At 50.7% G+C, this 12317-nt stretch overlaps 4 protein-coding genes across 4 annotated transcripts; 2 read left to right on the forward strand and 2 right to left on the reverse strand.

The window, feature by feature from the left end:
* Positions 1 to 266: 266 nt before the first annotated feature.
* Positions 267 to 1271, forward strand: BDQ94DRAFT_173376 (uncharacterized protein; the record flags this gene model as incomplete). Its single annotated transcript, XM_026772133.1, has 3 exons — positions 267 to 550; positions 617 to 1059; positions 1135 to 1271. The coding sequence occupies 3 exons, from the start codon at positions 267 to 269 to the stop codon at positions 1269 to 1271; spliced, it is 864 nt and encodes a 287-aa protein (XP_026622902.1).
* A 989-nt stretch (positions 1272 to 2260) lies between these two features.
* On the reverse strand, positions 2261 to 7234 carry BDQ94DRAFT_181905 (putative ABC multidrug transporter). Its single transcript, XM_026774010.1, has 2 exons — positions 5354 to 7234; positions 2261 to 5294 (listed from the first exon to the last, which is right to left on the reverse strand). Exons 1-2 carry the CDS (start codon positions 7091 to 7093, stop codon positions 2772 to 2774), a joined length of 4263 nt encoding a protein of 1420 aa, XP_026622903.1. The 5' UTR covers positions 7094 to 7234; the 3' UTR covers positions 2261 to 2771.
* Positions 7235 to 9733: 2499 nt separating this feature from the next.
* On the reverse strand, positions 9734 to 10242 carry BDQ94DRAFT_173378 (uncharacterized protein; the record flags this gene model as incomplete). The annotated part of the gene is made up of 2 exons (XM_026772134.1): positions 9734 to 9887; positions 10112 to 10242. 2 exons carry the CDS (start codon positions 10240 to 10242, stop codon positions 9734 to 9736), a joined length of 285 nt encoding a protein of 94 aa, XP_026622904.1.
* A 136-nt stretch (positions 10243 to 10378) lies between these two features.
* BDQ94DRAFT_149658 (uncharacterized protein) lies at positions 10379 to 11850 on the forward strand. Its single transcript, XM_026767425.1, has one exon. The coding sequence runs from the start codon at positions 11228 to 11230 to the stop codon at positions 11546 to 11548; it is 321 nt and encodes a 106-aa protein (XP_026622905.1). The 5' UTR covers positions 10379 to 11227; the 3' UTR covers positions 11549 to 11850.
* Positions 11851 to 12317: the final 467 nt, after the last annotated feature.

Here is a 12317-nt window from a genome sequence, read left to right on the forward strand (position 1 = left end):
AACCTGCTTCACCACGGGAATTCGCTCTCTCTCATTTTACACCCCTCGACGTTTATTTCATTTATTCCACTCGGATCATTTTCTCCTCCAAGGCAGAAGGAGCTGGTGTTCGAATAACTCCCGACTTCAGCCCTATCCTTGATACTTGTTTTATCAGATCATACCAGTTCTCCGGGGCCTTCCATACCTGCCCTGACCTCTTAGTCTAGACTGCCCATCAATCAGCCATCCGCTATCTCCGCCGCTCCGGCCCCGCTCGATCCAAGATGGGGAAATTTACCTATGAAGATGGTATCGCGTTGTTGCAGCTCATCGCCTTCGTGCCCTGCCTCTTCCTCGCCCTTCTGTTGTGTTACCAGCAAGGAATGAAGGCCGTGGCATCATGTTGGAGATTCCTCATTATCCTCGCCTGTCTCCGAATCGCCGGCGCTGTATGCCAGCTCATCACCATCACTGACGAATCGATCGATGTTATCACCACCAAAATCACCTGCGACTTGTTGGGTATCGCTCCCCTAACCCTGGCGGCTGTGGGTTTGCTGCAAAGAGTGTAAGTCGCAACCCTGATATCCACCTACGCGTGACTCGAGATTAACATAGACATGTCTTGTTTCAGAAACGCCTCGATCAACAAACTCTCCAAATGGATCTTCATCTTCGTCAGCATCGTCAGCTTGGTCGGACTGGCCCTTGGTATCGCCGGCGCGATCAAGGCCCTTGACACCTACACCATCCCCCCAATGCTCCAAGCCGCATTGGGCATGTTCGTCGGCTGCTTGGGTCTCCTGCTGGCCATTCTGGGGTACCTGACCGTCTACCGCCACGAGATGCCTCGCAACGAGAGAATCATCCTGTACTCCGTCTACGCCTGTGCCCCGCTGCTCATCGTGCGCACCATCTACGGCTGCCTGGGCGACTACACGGACATCGAGCGGTTCAACCTGTTTGAGCCCAACCCCACCGTCAATCTCTGCATGGGCGTCCTCGAGGAGATTTTCCTCATGATCATCTGCCTCGCTGTTGGCTTTTACTGCCCCCCGCCCAAGGAGCCCGAGCCTGGTAAGTCCTATCATCATGTTCTAGCGTGATCTCGATTCTTTCCCATGACGAATACACACGCTGACAAATTCGTAGAAGCTTCCGAGACAAGGAACTCGGACGAGTCCACCATTGTGGAGAGACGCTCCTCTTCCCCCAACCACACTTTGAACAAGGAGAAAAGTGCCGAGGAGGGACGCATGGGAACCACCTCGCCTGTCGAGGCTATGTAAAGATCTGGGCTTTCCCTTCCACTCGTCACAAAGCGCGCCCGCCTATACCCATGCACTGTGTCGGATTGATAATAAACCCTTTGGGATTGGCCCCTGCGGGCAAGTCCAGAGATCTGGCGAATCTGTTTTGATTTGGTATGTTTTTTTAGCGTTTAGCACCCGTTCATTCATTTGAAACAAAACTTCGAGAACTAGAGTAGTTTGTTAGCAATTGCTAAATACCAAATACCCCTTTCTAGGAATTTTTCTGTCTCTCTCTTTGCGAATCTCTGGAATTGATAATGGCCCTTGACATGAAGTGGACAAAGCAGGGTTATGGTCCTGAGTCTTGCGACATAATGCACTGAGTACTGTTGAATTGCAAGGGCCAGAAAAGGTTCAATGGTCGGACAGATATCACGAAATTGAAATTGTTAGTGTGTATACAGGCCGAGGGGGTGTCGCGTTGGCTCAAGTTGCGAATTCTATTCAGCACATCGAGCACTTCGTCAGCTGGCCTGACCTTTTCAATGAACGACCAGAACTTATGTGACCTCCACATCCACATATGGGTCAGGCCGTACTCGATCAGAGCTCATAGATGCGAACCGCACTGATTCTCCTGGCATATGAAATTCTTTCAAGTGAATAGTTAGGTATAATGTATTACAAGCGTAGTTTTTAATTGCACAGCCCCATCATACCCGGTTACTTCTAGTCTTTTATCCTGATTCGTAAGTAGTCAGACTTTCTAAAGAACGACCTCGATATCGGGCATTGGTTGAATAGCAGCTTGAGCAGGAGTTTCATAATGGAGGCAATACTATTGCCTCTATTACGCAAGAGTGGTCTGTTTATCTATCTACTATCCTTCTTGAGTCTGAAACATTCATTCCTTAATATCTACTAATTATTATTTTGGAACTATGCGGTGGAGCTACGGGAGATGGTAATAAACATTTATTCAACAACACTGACTGGTTTTCTTTTCAATATAATGAAATTCGAAATCTAGCTAAGGATTCATCTATTACTATACATTAGCCATCCACATGCAGCATTACGCATCAACACATATCCATCTATGGGGCAAAATCAAAGATCAAAAATCAATGTCTTTTAGTGAAAAATAGAACAGATCAACTCCACAATGCGTGCAAGACAGAGGTGGGGGGAGTCTGATTCTCTGAATCTCAGAATGAGATGAAATGAAGCCGAAAGAAAAAGGGTGCAACAGTCAAGACGCGAACACGCGTAACGCAATTGTTTCCCCAGATTAACAGACGATGACAATCATCCGTAAGAAAGAAAAGAAGAAAATGTGTAATCAAGAAAGGAGTAAGTGAAGAGAAGAGAAAGAAAAGGTGTATCAGTCTATATGCAACAGATAGTGATGGGGGTAATGTAACTCAAAAACAAAGGGGTATGTATGCATATGTATGTCTATAGTGATCGACCAGTCAAGACATGACTGGCAGATTTGAATGCCAACAGGGAACAGCAAGGTGAGAAAGACACATCCTACTCAGCCTGCTTCGACGCCTTGGTCCTCAACTTCATCAGCACATACACCAAGGCATATGAACTAATAGCGAACAAAGCGACGATTGCGGCATCTCTCCACCCGTAGTAATAATCCTTCAGGTTGATGGTATACAGGTAGTCACTTCCGCGGCTGTATTCGCAGACGTGGCAATCGGCCGTGGCGTCAGGGTTGATGAGGTTCATGCGCGCGCCGGCACCCATCATGTAATCCTGCAGGTACTCGGCACAGGTCGAGCCGTTGGTGGGATCGAAGATGGCGAATTCAGATTCCTTGCAGCGGACGGGGGTGTCAAAGGTGGTGAAGACCAGGAGACTGCCCATAAGGTAGTTGAAGGGGTCGAGGTAGTAGATCCAGTAGCGCCAGAACTCTTGAATCTGGGTGTAGGGGACCAAGACACCGCAGAAGGAGGCGAGGGTTCCGATAATTACTGGGTTAATGAGTGAGGCGAAGATGGCGTTGGGGGCGTAGGCGGAGACGAATTGGCCAATACCGGTGTAGACGAACTCGTACATCAGCATGACAAAGAAGACAGCACCGGATTTGTCGCTGTCTGATGGGAAGCCCACGGTGTAGTACCAGCAGGCGAAGTAGAGGACAGCGCAGATGCAGAGATAGGGAATTTCGGAGACGATAAGACCGGTCACGAAGGCGATCCAGGAGTACATTTTGGATTTCTTCTCACGAGCGTCGTAGATGTCGCGACGTTCGAGGAAGAGGGGCTGCAGCTGGTTGATGACACCCGGGGCGACGAAAATGAAGTTGAAGATGGTGAAGAGACGGAGTTGAAGGGCGCCGATATGATTACCGATCATCCAGAAGGAGAAACCGTTGAAGAGGGCCGAGCCGACGTGGAGAGCCAGCTTGTTGTTCACGTAGTCAGTGTTGCGGTAAACTGCGACGCAGGAGCGCTTGGTCACGATGAGGGTTTGCTGCCAGAGGGGCATGGCGAATTCGTTGCCGTCATCGACGGTGCCGGGGGGCTTGGAGGCGGCCTCATCGACGATAGAGTCAAGTTCCTTCAGGGAGTTGGTGTGCTCGGGGGAGTCCTTCCAAACTTGGTGCCAGTCGCGACCTTGGGAGAGCGCGCCAGAGACAACGTCAATCATGTGCTCGGCTGGGTTGGCTTCTGCGGGACAGGGGGCACCGTAACGAGCGAAGTAGTCCTTGACGGTTTGGCCGTTGTCACCGATGTCACCGAAGTAGACCATCTTACCACCCTTGGCGAGGAGAAGCAGGGTGTCGAATTCGGCAAAGAGTTGCGCGGAGGGCTGGTGGATAGTGACGAGAACAGCTTGGCCGACGTCGGCGAGCTTACGTAGGAAACGGACGGTGTTGTATGCGGATTGACCATCAAGACCGGAGGTGGGTTCGTCCAGGAAGATGAGAATGCTGGGCTTCGAGACCAACTCGACACCGATGGTGACACGCTTGCGTTGTTCAACGCTCAATCCGTTTCCGACACGTCCAATGAGAGTATCGGCGATATCGTGCAGTTCCAGAAGTTCAATAATAGTGTCAACGTACTTGAGCTTCTCCTCAGAGGGCACATGGCGTGGCTGGCGGAGCAGAGCAGAGAATTCCAATGCCTCACGGACAGTGGCAAAAGGCTCATGGACATCGAGCTGTTCACAGTAACCGGCAGAGCGCTGGAAGGAGACAGGCAGAGGACGACCGTCGACAAGAACGGAGCCGTGGATAGTACCTTCGGTCTTGCGCTGAGCCAACACGTCCAGAAGAGTGGTTTTACCAGCACCGGAGGAACCCATCAAGGCACCCAGCATGCCAGGCTTCACCCATCCGTATACCTTGTCGAGGAGCACGCGATCGCCAGTAGGGGTCTTGACCGTGTACGTGAGATCCTTCCAGGTGAAAACGGAGGTGTTTCGGACGAGCTGCTTGTCAAGATCGCTTTCACTCTGGCAGTTGTCACCATGAGGCTTCTTGGCTTTCTCGTCAACCTGAGATTCCTCGTCGGGGCGGGCAACCTGGCGATGGGCATCGACTCTTTCGCGGGGGATGAGAAGGGAGGAGCCGCTCTCACCGGGGGACTTCCAGCGGGACGTCGCGATGATGGTGGCAACAGCAAAGAGCGCCCACCAAGCCCAGAGGATACCAAAGTTGCGCCAGACATGGGAGTGGCTGTAAGACAGGGAAGCCAGGTATTGATCACCGGTGACATAGGTGCTTCCGGGGACGGCGCCACCGACACCAGCGCACGATTGATGTCCATCTCCACCGTAGCCCTCTCCACTGGGAATGAGGTTCGTTCCGACACAAGGAATGATCTTGCCGTGAAACTCGTTGGACAGGAGCGCATCGAAACCGTAGGCTAAAGGATTGATCCAGTAAATCCAGCCGAACCAAGGGTGCATCTGGGGCTTTTTGATCATATAACCGGTGTACATGATCAGAGCAGAGATGAGAAAACCAGAGACCTTGGAGGCGCCATCGAACGTGCTGAAAAGGGCGCCGACCGCGCGGAACAGTGCTGTCATGACCTAAGCGAGAACGAGTCAGTACAGTTTTGGTTAATAAGCAGTATTTCGCGTCAACTCACCATAGTTGCAGTGAAAACAAGGATCCAATAGGTGAAGAAAGCGCTGGCGGACATGGTGAGGCCAACCATGAAGTAGACCACGAGGGAGAACACGCTGACTTGGAACAAGAGAACCGGGATATCAGCAGTAATCTGCGCGATACAAAAGGCGGCAGGGTGGAAGTATGCGAAGCTTTTGTGTTTGATCAGAACCGGGCGACCACTGAAAGAGTCGGTGACTTCGGACATGGCCAAAAGACTGTTATAGAGCAGGGAAAAGAACAGAGCACCGGACTTGACGAACAAACCACCCGAGTTATTAGGGGCATTGTAGAACAGTGAACCAGCAATCAACGCTTGCACCAAAGTAGAGACCTGCTTGATGACGAAGGTGGCTTTGTCACCCCAGATGATTTGGTACTGGCGGGCAATGCAGGTCTTGACCTGGTCGATAAAATCAACCGTCAAGGGACTCGTCTTGGGAAGTTTCTTGTTCTTCTCTTGCGCGACGGATTCCTTGAAATCGGCAGTGCGCTGGCGTGCCAGATCGGAGTCGGGGTAGTCATATTCGGAGGTCATCTGCGTATAAATAGGCGACTTCTGGTATTCAGCAAGAATCATGTCCGCGTTGCGAGGGAAGCGATTCTCGTAGCCCGGTCTGATGATGCGTTCGGTGGGGACCGTGACACCGGTAAGGTAATCTGCGACGTTGGAGCCCTCGCGGCAAACAAAGCCCAGATCCTCCATGAAGGGACGCGCCTGGGCCATGGGGCCGTAGTAGATTTCCTTGCCTTCATCCAACACGAGCACCTTGTCGAACAGGTCGTAGATACCGTTTCCGGCCTGGTAGAGGGTGACAATGGAAGACAGACCCAAGACATCTGTCATGGCACGAACAGCTTTGGTCCATTCGAGAGCCGTGCTGGCATCCAAACCACGCGTACTGTTATCCCAGCAGAAAACGGAACCACGAGTCGCAAGGCACTCAATGATGGAGACACGCTTCCGCTCACCACCGGAGACACCACGTACGTATTCATTGCCCACCTTGGTATCGTTCGTATGCGAGATGCCCATGGATTCGAGGAGGAACTTCTTCGCTTCTTGGCGGTAAGCTTCGGGGGACTCGACGCCGTTCGGCAGGTTGAAGGGGACCTTGAGACGAGTCGCGAAATCCATCGTCTGGCCCACCGTCAAGGTGGGGAAGAAGATTTCCTCCTCAGTGTTCATGACGATCTGGCCGCGGTACTGGGCCGCCTCGTCCGATGTCAACGAACCATAGCGAACATCACCTTCAATTGACCTGTAACCGAGGCGTCGATTGGACAGCATCTTCAACAGGGTGGTGCAACCGGAGCCGGGCCGACCCAGAACCAAAAGCATCTCTCCGGGCTTGACACAGCCATGGCTGTTGGAGAGGATGGAACGCAATGGCGGCTTGTTCTTGGACTCCTTGATGTGCTGAGGGATGTTGAATTGGGACAGGAAATTCTCGTTGACGGCGGCCTCGGCGCTGACGACTTCGACGGAGAGGTTCTTCCAGGTGACACCGAGCTCCTTGCGTTTGAAGCCGGATTGCATGTCCCGCTCATTCTGCTGCTTAACCTGTGACATCAAGGCCCAGCCTTCGGCCCGACTGGCACCGGGGTTGCGAGGAGTGACGGTGGGATCTTCATCGAGGACGGTAGCGGTGCTGTCGGTATCATCTCTGCCTTCGGGGGCCCCGAGGGTGTAGGCGATCTTCTCCTGATCCTCCGCCATGGTGGGATTGGGATAATGGGCGACTTGACGATACTGTGAAAGTCAAGGGTCACCCTGTTGATCGGGAGTAGGGATAATCATTTCGACCGGGGGCCCTTTGGGGGTGCGAGAAGCTCATATACTCCTCCCATCCAACTCGGGGGGGAGCCGGTGGGGGGGGTCCAGAAAACTTCCCTCAGGGAATCGGGATCCAGGCCATCTCCGAGATCCACCGGACATTTCGGGAGCGTGAAAAGCTCCGCTGAGTCAGGAGGATTTCGACACATCAGGCAGAGCAGGGACCGAGGTACGTAAGGAAAGGCGATTAGGTGGACTAGTGGAATGTAAGAGATAGTTCGCGGCCTGCCATTATGGGGCCTGGGGATCGGTTCCGTGGCTTCTGCAAGCAGAATTTGTTTTCTTTTTGTCCCTCAGAATCGTAATGCGGGCCACTTCCGCTGATTTTTCCTCTTTCGTGCAAGATTAGTGGGTCTTTCGGGAAAATCCACGGCCGTGAGTGGCTCCCTGTCAATCTCTGCGACTACTAATCAGACTAATCAGGCCCGACTTTATCAAGTCGGCGCCATCCAAGCGCCGAATTTCCGCTCGACGGGATTCTCTCTTTTCCTTCTTTCCTCTGAGTCAGCGGATGAACCCCTACTGCATGCATTCCTATTGGTGAATTGCTTCACAGTCACTCTCGTGTCTCCAATGACTCAGCGGAACAGTGCGGCTCTCCTAACCACGATCCCCTGCCGTTTCGGCCTTTGGACTTTCTCGTATCATGGATCCTAGTGGCGCCTGCGATCCATTGCCTTGTTCCAGAACGTTTGGGCATGGAACCTGTCTCATCGTTCTGGCGAGCTTCGAGCTTGGAGCTTGGACCTTCAGGGTCAATGATGTGCTGTGGAACTGGGCTGATGGTGTTAGACAGTATGTCACCAAGCACCCATCTTGAAATCACCTCTTGAACAAGATCTACATCTCTACGGGGTGCTGTCTACTGACACACAGATGCTGGACATGGTTTCTAGAGCATCCATTCCAGTCTGCCTGAATTATTTAGTACATGAGACGTGAGCTATTTACTTCGCCTCGCTTTAAAATCTCACTGGATTATTCACATGCAGCCACGCAGCAGCCATACATGCTGTGTACATCTACCTACTACTTCGCAACCTAACAAACTAATCTAGTCTAGTCGACTGATTACCACCTCAGTCATCCCATCAGATAAACACATCGAATCCCTGCAATGGCACATCCGATCCATCCTCAAAATAGTATACCAAGCTGTCAATCCGGGATCATCAGCCTGACACGAGCAACGCCACCAAAGTCAACCACTAACTCATTGTTCCAACCTCTAGCGCATTAATAATATTGAATCACAACCTCGCTCATGCCATCCTCCGAGATGCCGATCTGCCTCGGGATTTTCCTTTCAGCTGTCTTATCTCCGGTCACAGTTCCTTCTACCTTACTTGTGGATCTATACCTGTTTGGGTGGTGATTACGACTTGCAGCTGCAGCAGAGAGGGTGTGGTGACTGGTGACCCTGTCCCTGCTGTCCCTGCTGTCCCTCTCCTGTCCAGCTTGCCGACCGGGCCGCTTCCGAGCCCAGTCAGCCTTATGTGACTGTTTACTACGGTCGCAACCCGAACCTTTGACAGCTAGTCACACGACAACCAGCTGTCAGTCATGCGCAGTACAAGATAAAACTTATGAAGTTGATTATGAACATGGGAAAGAAATGTTGTTCCTCTATTGCGGAATAATGTTCCACCTGGTTGGTTGCCTTAGCTGCCTTGGTGTAGTGTGAGCTTACTTATTAGGTAACCAATTCGGAGTTTCTATAGTCCCTTATGCCTCATTCGTAGGCAAGATAGAAGCTGGGCGAACTCTTGTGTTCTTGCTATGCAGTTATATCATGATATATTCCGACTAAAATTGTTGATAGCTGTGCTTGGTACTCTGGATTTGTCATTCAATGGTGAGCCCCGACCGTGCTCACCATTCTTCTTCAGAAATTGTTCCTGGCTGTAATAGTAAAGTGTATTTTGGTACGACACCAGCAGGCTTCGGACGGAAGATTGAACAATTCCAATTTGCTCAATATTGTCCAAATAATTATAGAATAGTAAGGTGTACTCCAGCTAGTACCACTACTTCAACCTTGAATTACTTTTTGCATCGTAACTTTTGAATAAGGGGTAATAATTGACATTTCTCATTCACACCATAACCTTGGTCCGTTGACCACATACCACATACCAGTAGTAGTACTTATTTACAAATCCAGTTCAGTCTAGTTCAATTCCCCCAGATCGCAATCCCCCTACTGTCATCATCATAAGATCCTGCTTGACAATCCGGCGGGGGTTCGTTTGGGGTGGTCAGAATACAAGTTACTTCACTAGGAACTAACTCATCGTGACCGTTGGGTGGGTGTTATAAAATATAAGGAGCGGGAACCATCAAGGTTCCATCGGAAAGCGAAGATAAGAACAAGGACGAAGAATGCGAGGACAAGAAGCCGACAAAACAGAGCTCAAGCCATCTAATAATAGCTCGTGGGACCCTGCTTTCTACCGAGAATTTGGCTGGAACAAACCGACCAGTCAGTAAACTGCTCCCTTTTTTTACGTTCAGCAGTATCACTCACAGATATTGGTCCAGTTCGTCGAGATGACGACGATGTTCGAGCATCTTCTGCCGCACCATCTGGTATGTCTCGGGCTGTTCAGGTTGCGTCGGCTGGGTCCTGACAAAGTATCGCTCGCTGGTAGCTTCACGGCGGGTGATTGGCTCTTTGCTACATGTGAATGTGACGGTTAGCTGCGGGTGTTGCTGAGCTGAGGGTGGTGGTGGTGCTGTTTGCAACTGGAGGGAACAAGAGTGGATCACTGTGCTCCGAAACAGTCCATGACGTCATTGCAACAGGGCCCGGCAGTGGTCCCCACGGCACTCCGAAAAGGGGAACAACAACCACCAACACAAGGGGATAGATACTTTGATAACAGTCAGGTTCACACTTACTCGGCCAGATATCCACGGGGCTTGGGATTGATCACTTGTCCCTCGCGTCGAGCAGGGACGGCAATCGAGAAAGATCGCATGTTGCTGGAACTGCGGACAAGGGGACGTGACATTTGGCTGAGAGGCGACATGATGACGGTATAGATTGATGGGTATCTCTTGGAGCTGATGCAAAGCACGGGAAGCCGTTGGAAGGAGTGACCGTCGCAGTAAGATCAAAATATCAGTTAGAAGACGTCTAAATGAGCAGTAGCGTTATTCAATGAGAAGAACGAGCAATGGACGATTGGGCGACTGGCTGATTATATACAACCACTTGATTGTCCCGTGAACGTCATGTGACTCGGCTCCCCTCTCAATCCGGCGATGCTGAAACCAAAGTTCGGATTGATGCAGCAATTCAGCTTCCCATTTTCAGGCGAACCAAATTGTTTGCCCTGAGACCAATCTTTCATCTCCCATCACAACAACGGACCAGTGTCCTCCGCCACCGCCACGATCGACGAATCCCCGGATCGGCATCCTTCTCATCCCCCGGCCTTGACGTCCCCGCGCCAGACAAGTGATGGTCATTGCTTTGCATCATTGGACAGGAAGAGAAAGGCCCGGGGAAGCAAGGGATGAGCACTTCCTTTCCTTTTTCTCCCCCAGTTTACTACGATCAGTGGTGGGATTGGTGGTGCTCTGTTTATCAACCATGTGGTATGATATCATCTGCGGGGATGGACATGCCAATCTCTGCAAAGACGGTCCTATGGGTGAGCTGTGTCACTCCTGGTCGGCTGCAACTCTGCCAGGACACCTCTGCTCCGGCCAATGACAGCCCATATTGCCACGACAAATGATTGCCGGTCTCTGGCATTTCCCACGGCACCAGAACAGCCAGCTCGGGCCAACGTTCTGGCTGCTGGCACGGAAGGTATACGAAGGTAGTATGCGAATCTGCAACATCACAGCTATCTGTCCTACCCTGCCAAAAAAGGCCGCGGTGATAATCCTGCATGCCACCAACGCAATGGTACTAAATACCTCACCCAGTTTGAATTCCTAATTAAACGTCCAAAAACAAACCGAAATGCGCTTCTCAAGCTGCTTTCCAGTGCTCAAGCTTGGTTGATGGTGAATGTGACAATCGACGTCATTCTGCTTCCGCCTCCATCCCCTAAACAGCCACATGGCTTCGAAAGAATGGGATCCAAACTCCTGCCCGCCAGTTTGAGCGAAAAAGGGTTCCAGAACCTCGATACCAAGGGAAGGTCATCCGAAGAGTGCGCGCGTTCTTACTTTTTCCGCTGCAGCGTATCAGGAGAATACCCAAGTTACTCAAACTGGTGCTGGCAAACTCAACTGCTAATTCCACCGATTGTATCCCTGGGTGCGTACCTTGTCAGCGTCACACTTTGCCTTCATCATCGCCTGAAGGCGAGCTTTGGTTAAAGATGATCGCGGGCGGCTAGTACCGGGGGCTCCTCGGGCGGGTCACTGCTGAGACTAGCCCATGCAAAGTAGTAGGCAGTATGCATAGTAGAGGGGCTCTCTTCTCAGTTCTACAGTATACTACATAGTAGATATATGTACAGAGTATCATCCAGTACTATTACGCTAACAGTTGAAATATTGCCAGCTTGAAAATATCATCATGCTGGGTTGCCCTCTGACTTGAGGTAAGAACCACCACTACTTACCAGTAGTAAAATATATAATACTACCAATAGTAACAGTTGTTACAATCATGCTGTTCAGCACGGACTCCACTTCGTCAGACTAGTACATTCGAACACGCTAGATACTAGCACTACTAGGTAAGTAGTAATCAATAAGAACAATCTTATTGATCGTTTCCTCTATAAGAGCTTCCATCCATCATCTTCTACCATTAGCAGCAATACTCATCGTGTACTGCCAGTCAGCAGACTTCAAGCGATACCAGTCTTTCTACGATCGTTGCATAGAGAAAACTACGGAATTAATGCTACAGACTTCATAGTTGGTCAAATCTGTGATGAAGCGAACTCAAACATTTGGGGTGTGTATGTGTCTGGGCAACACTGTACAACTAGTTATGAAGGGTTGTGCATGCATGCGTGCATTATTAGTCATATATGCCGTTATTCTACTTTTCATAACTAATTATCAATTAAGTGTGCTGTGCGGAGTACAATCTCTCGTTCTCATACATGATGTATACTGCACTGAAACTATCTGT

The sequence above is a fragment of the Aspergillus welwitschiae genome (assembly GCF_003344945.1).
Source record: "Aspergillus welwitschiae strain CBS 139.54b unplaced genomic scaffold BDQ94scaffold_33, whole genome shotgun sequence".
NCBI classification, from domain to species: Eukaryota; Fungi; Ascomycota; class Eurotiomycetes; order Eurotiales; family Aspergillaceae; genus Aspergillus; species Aspergillus welwitschiae.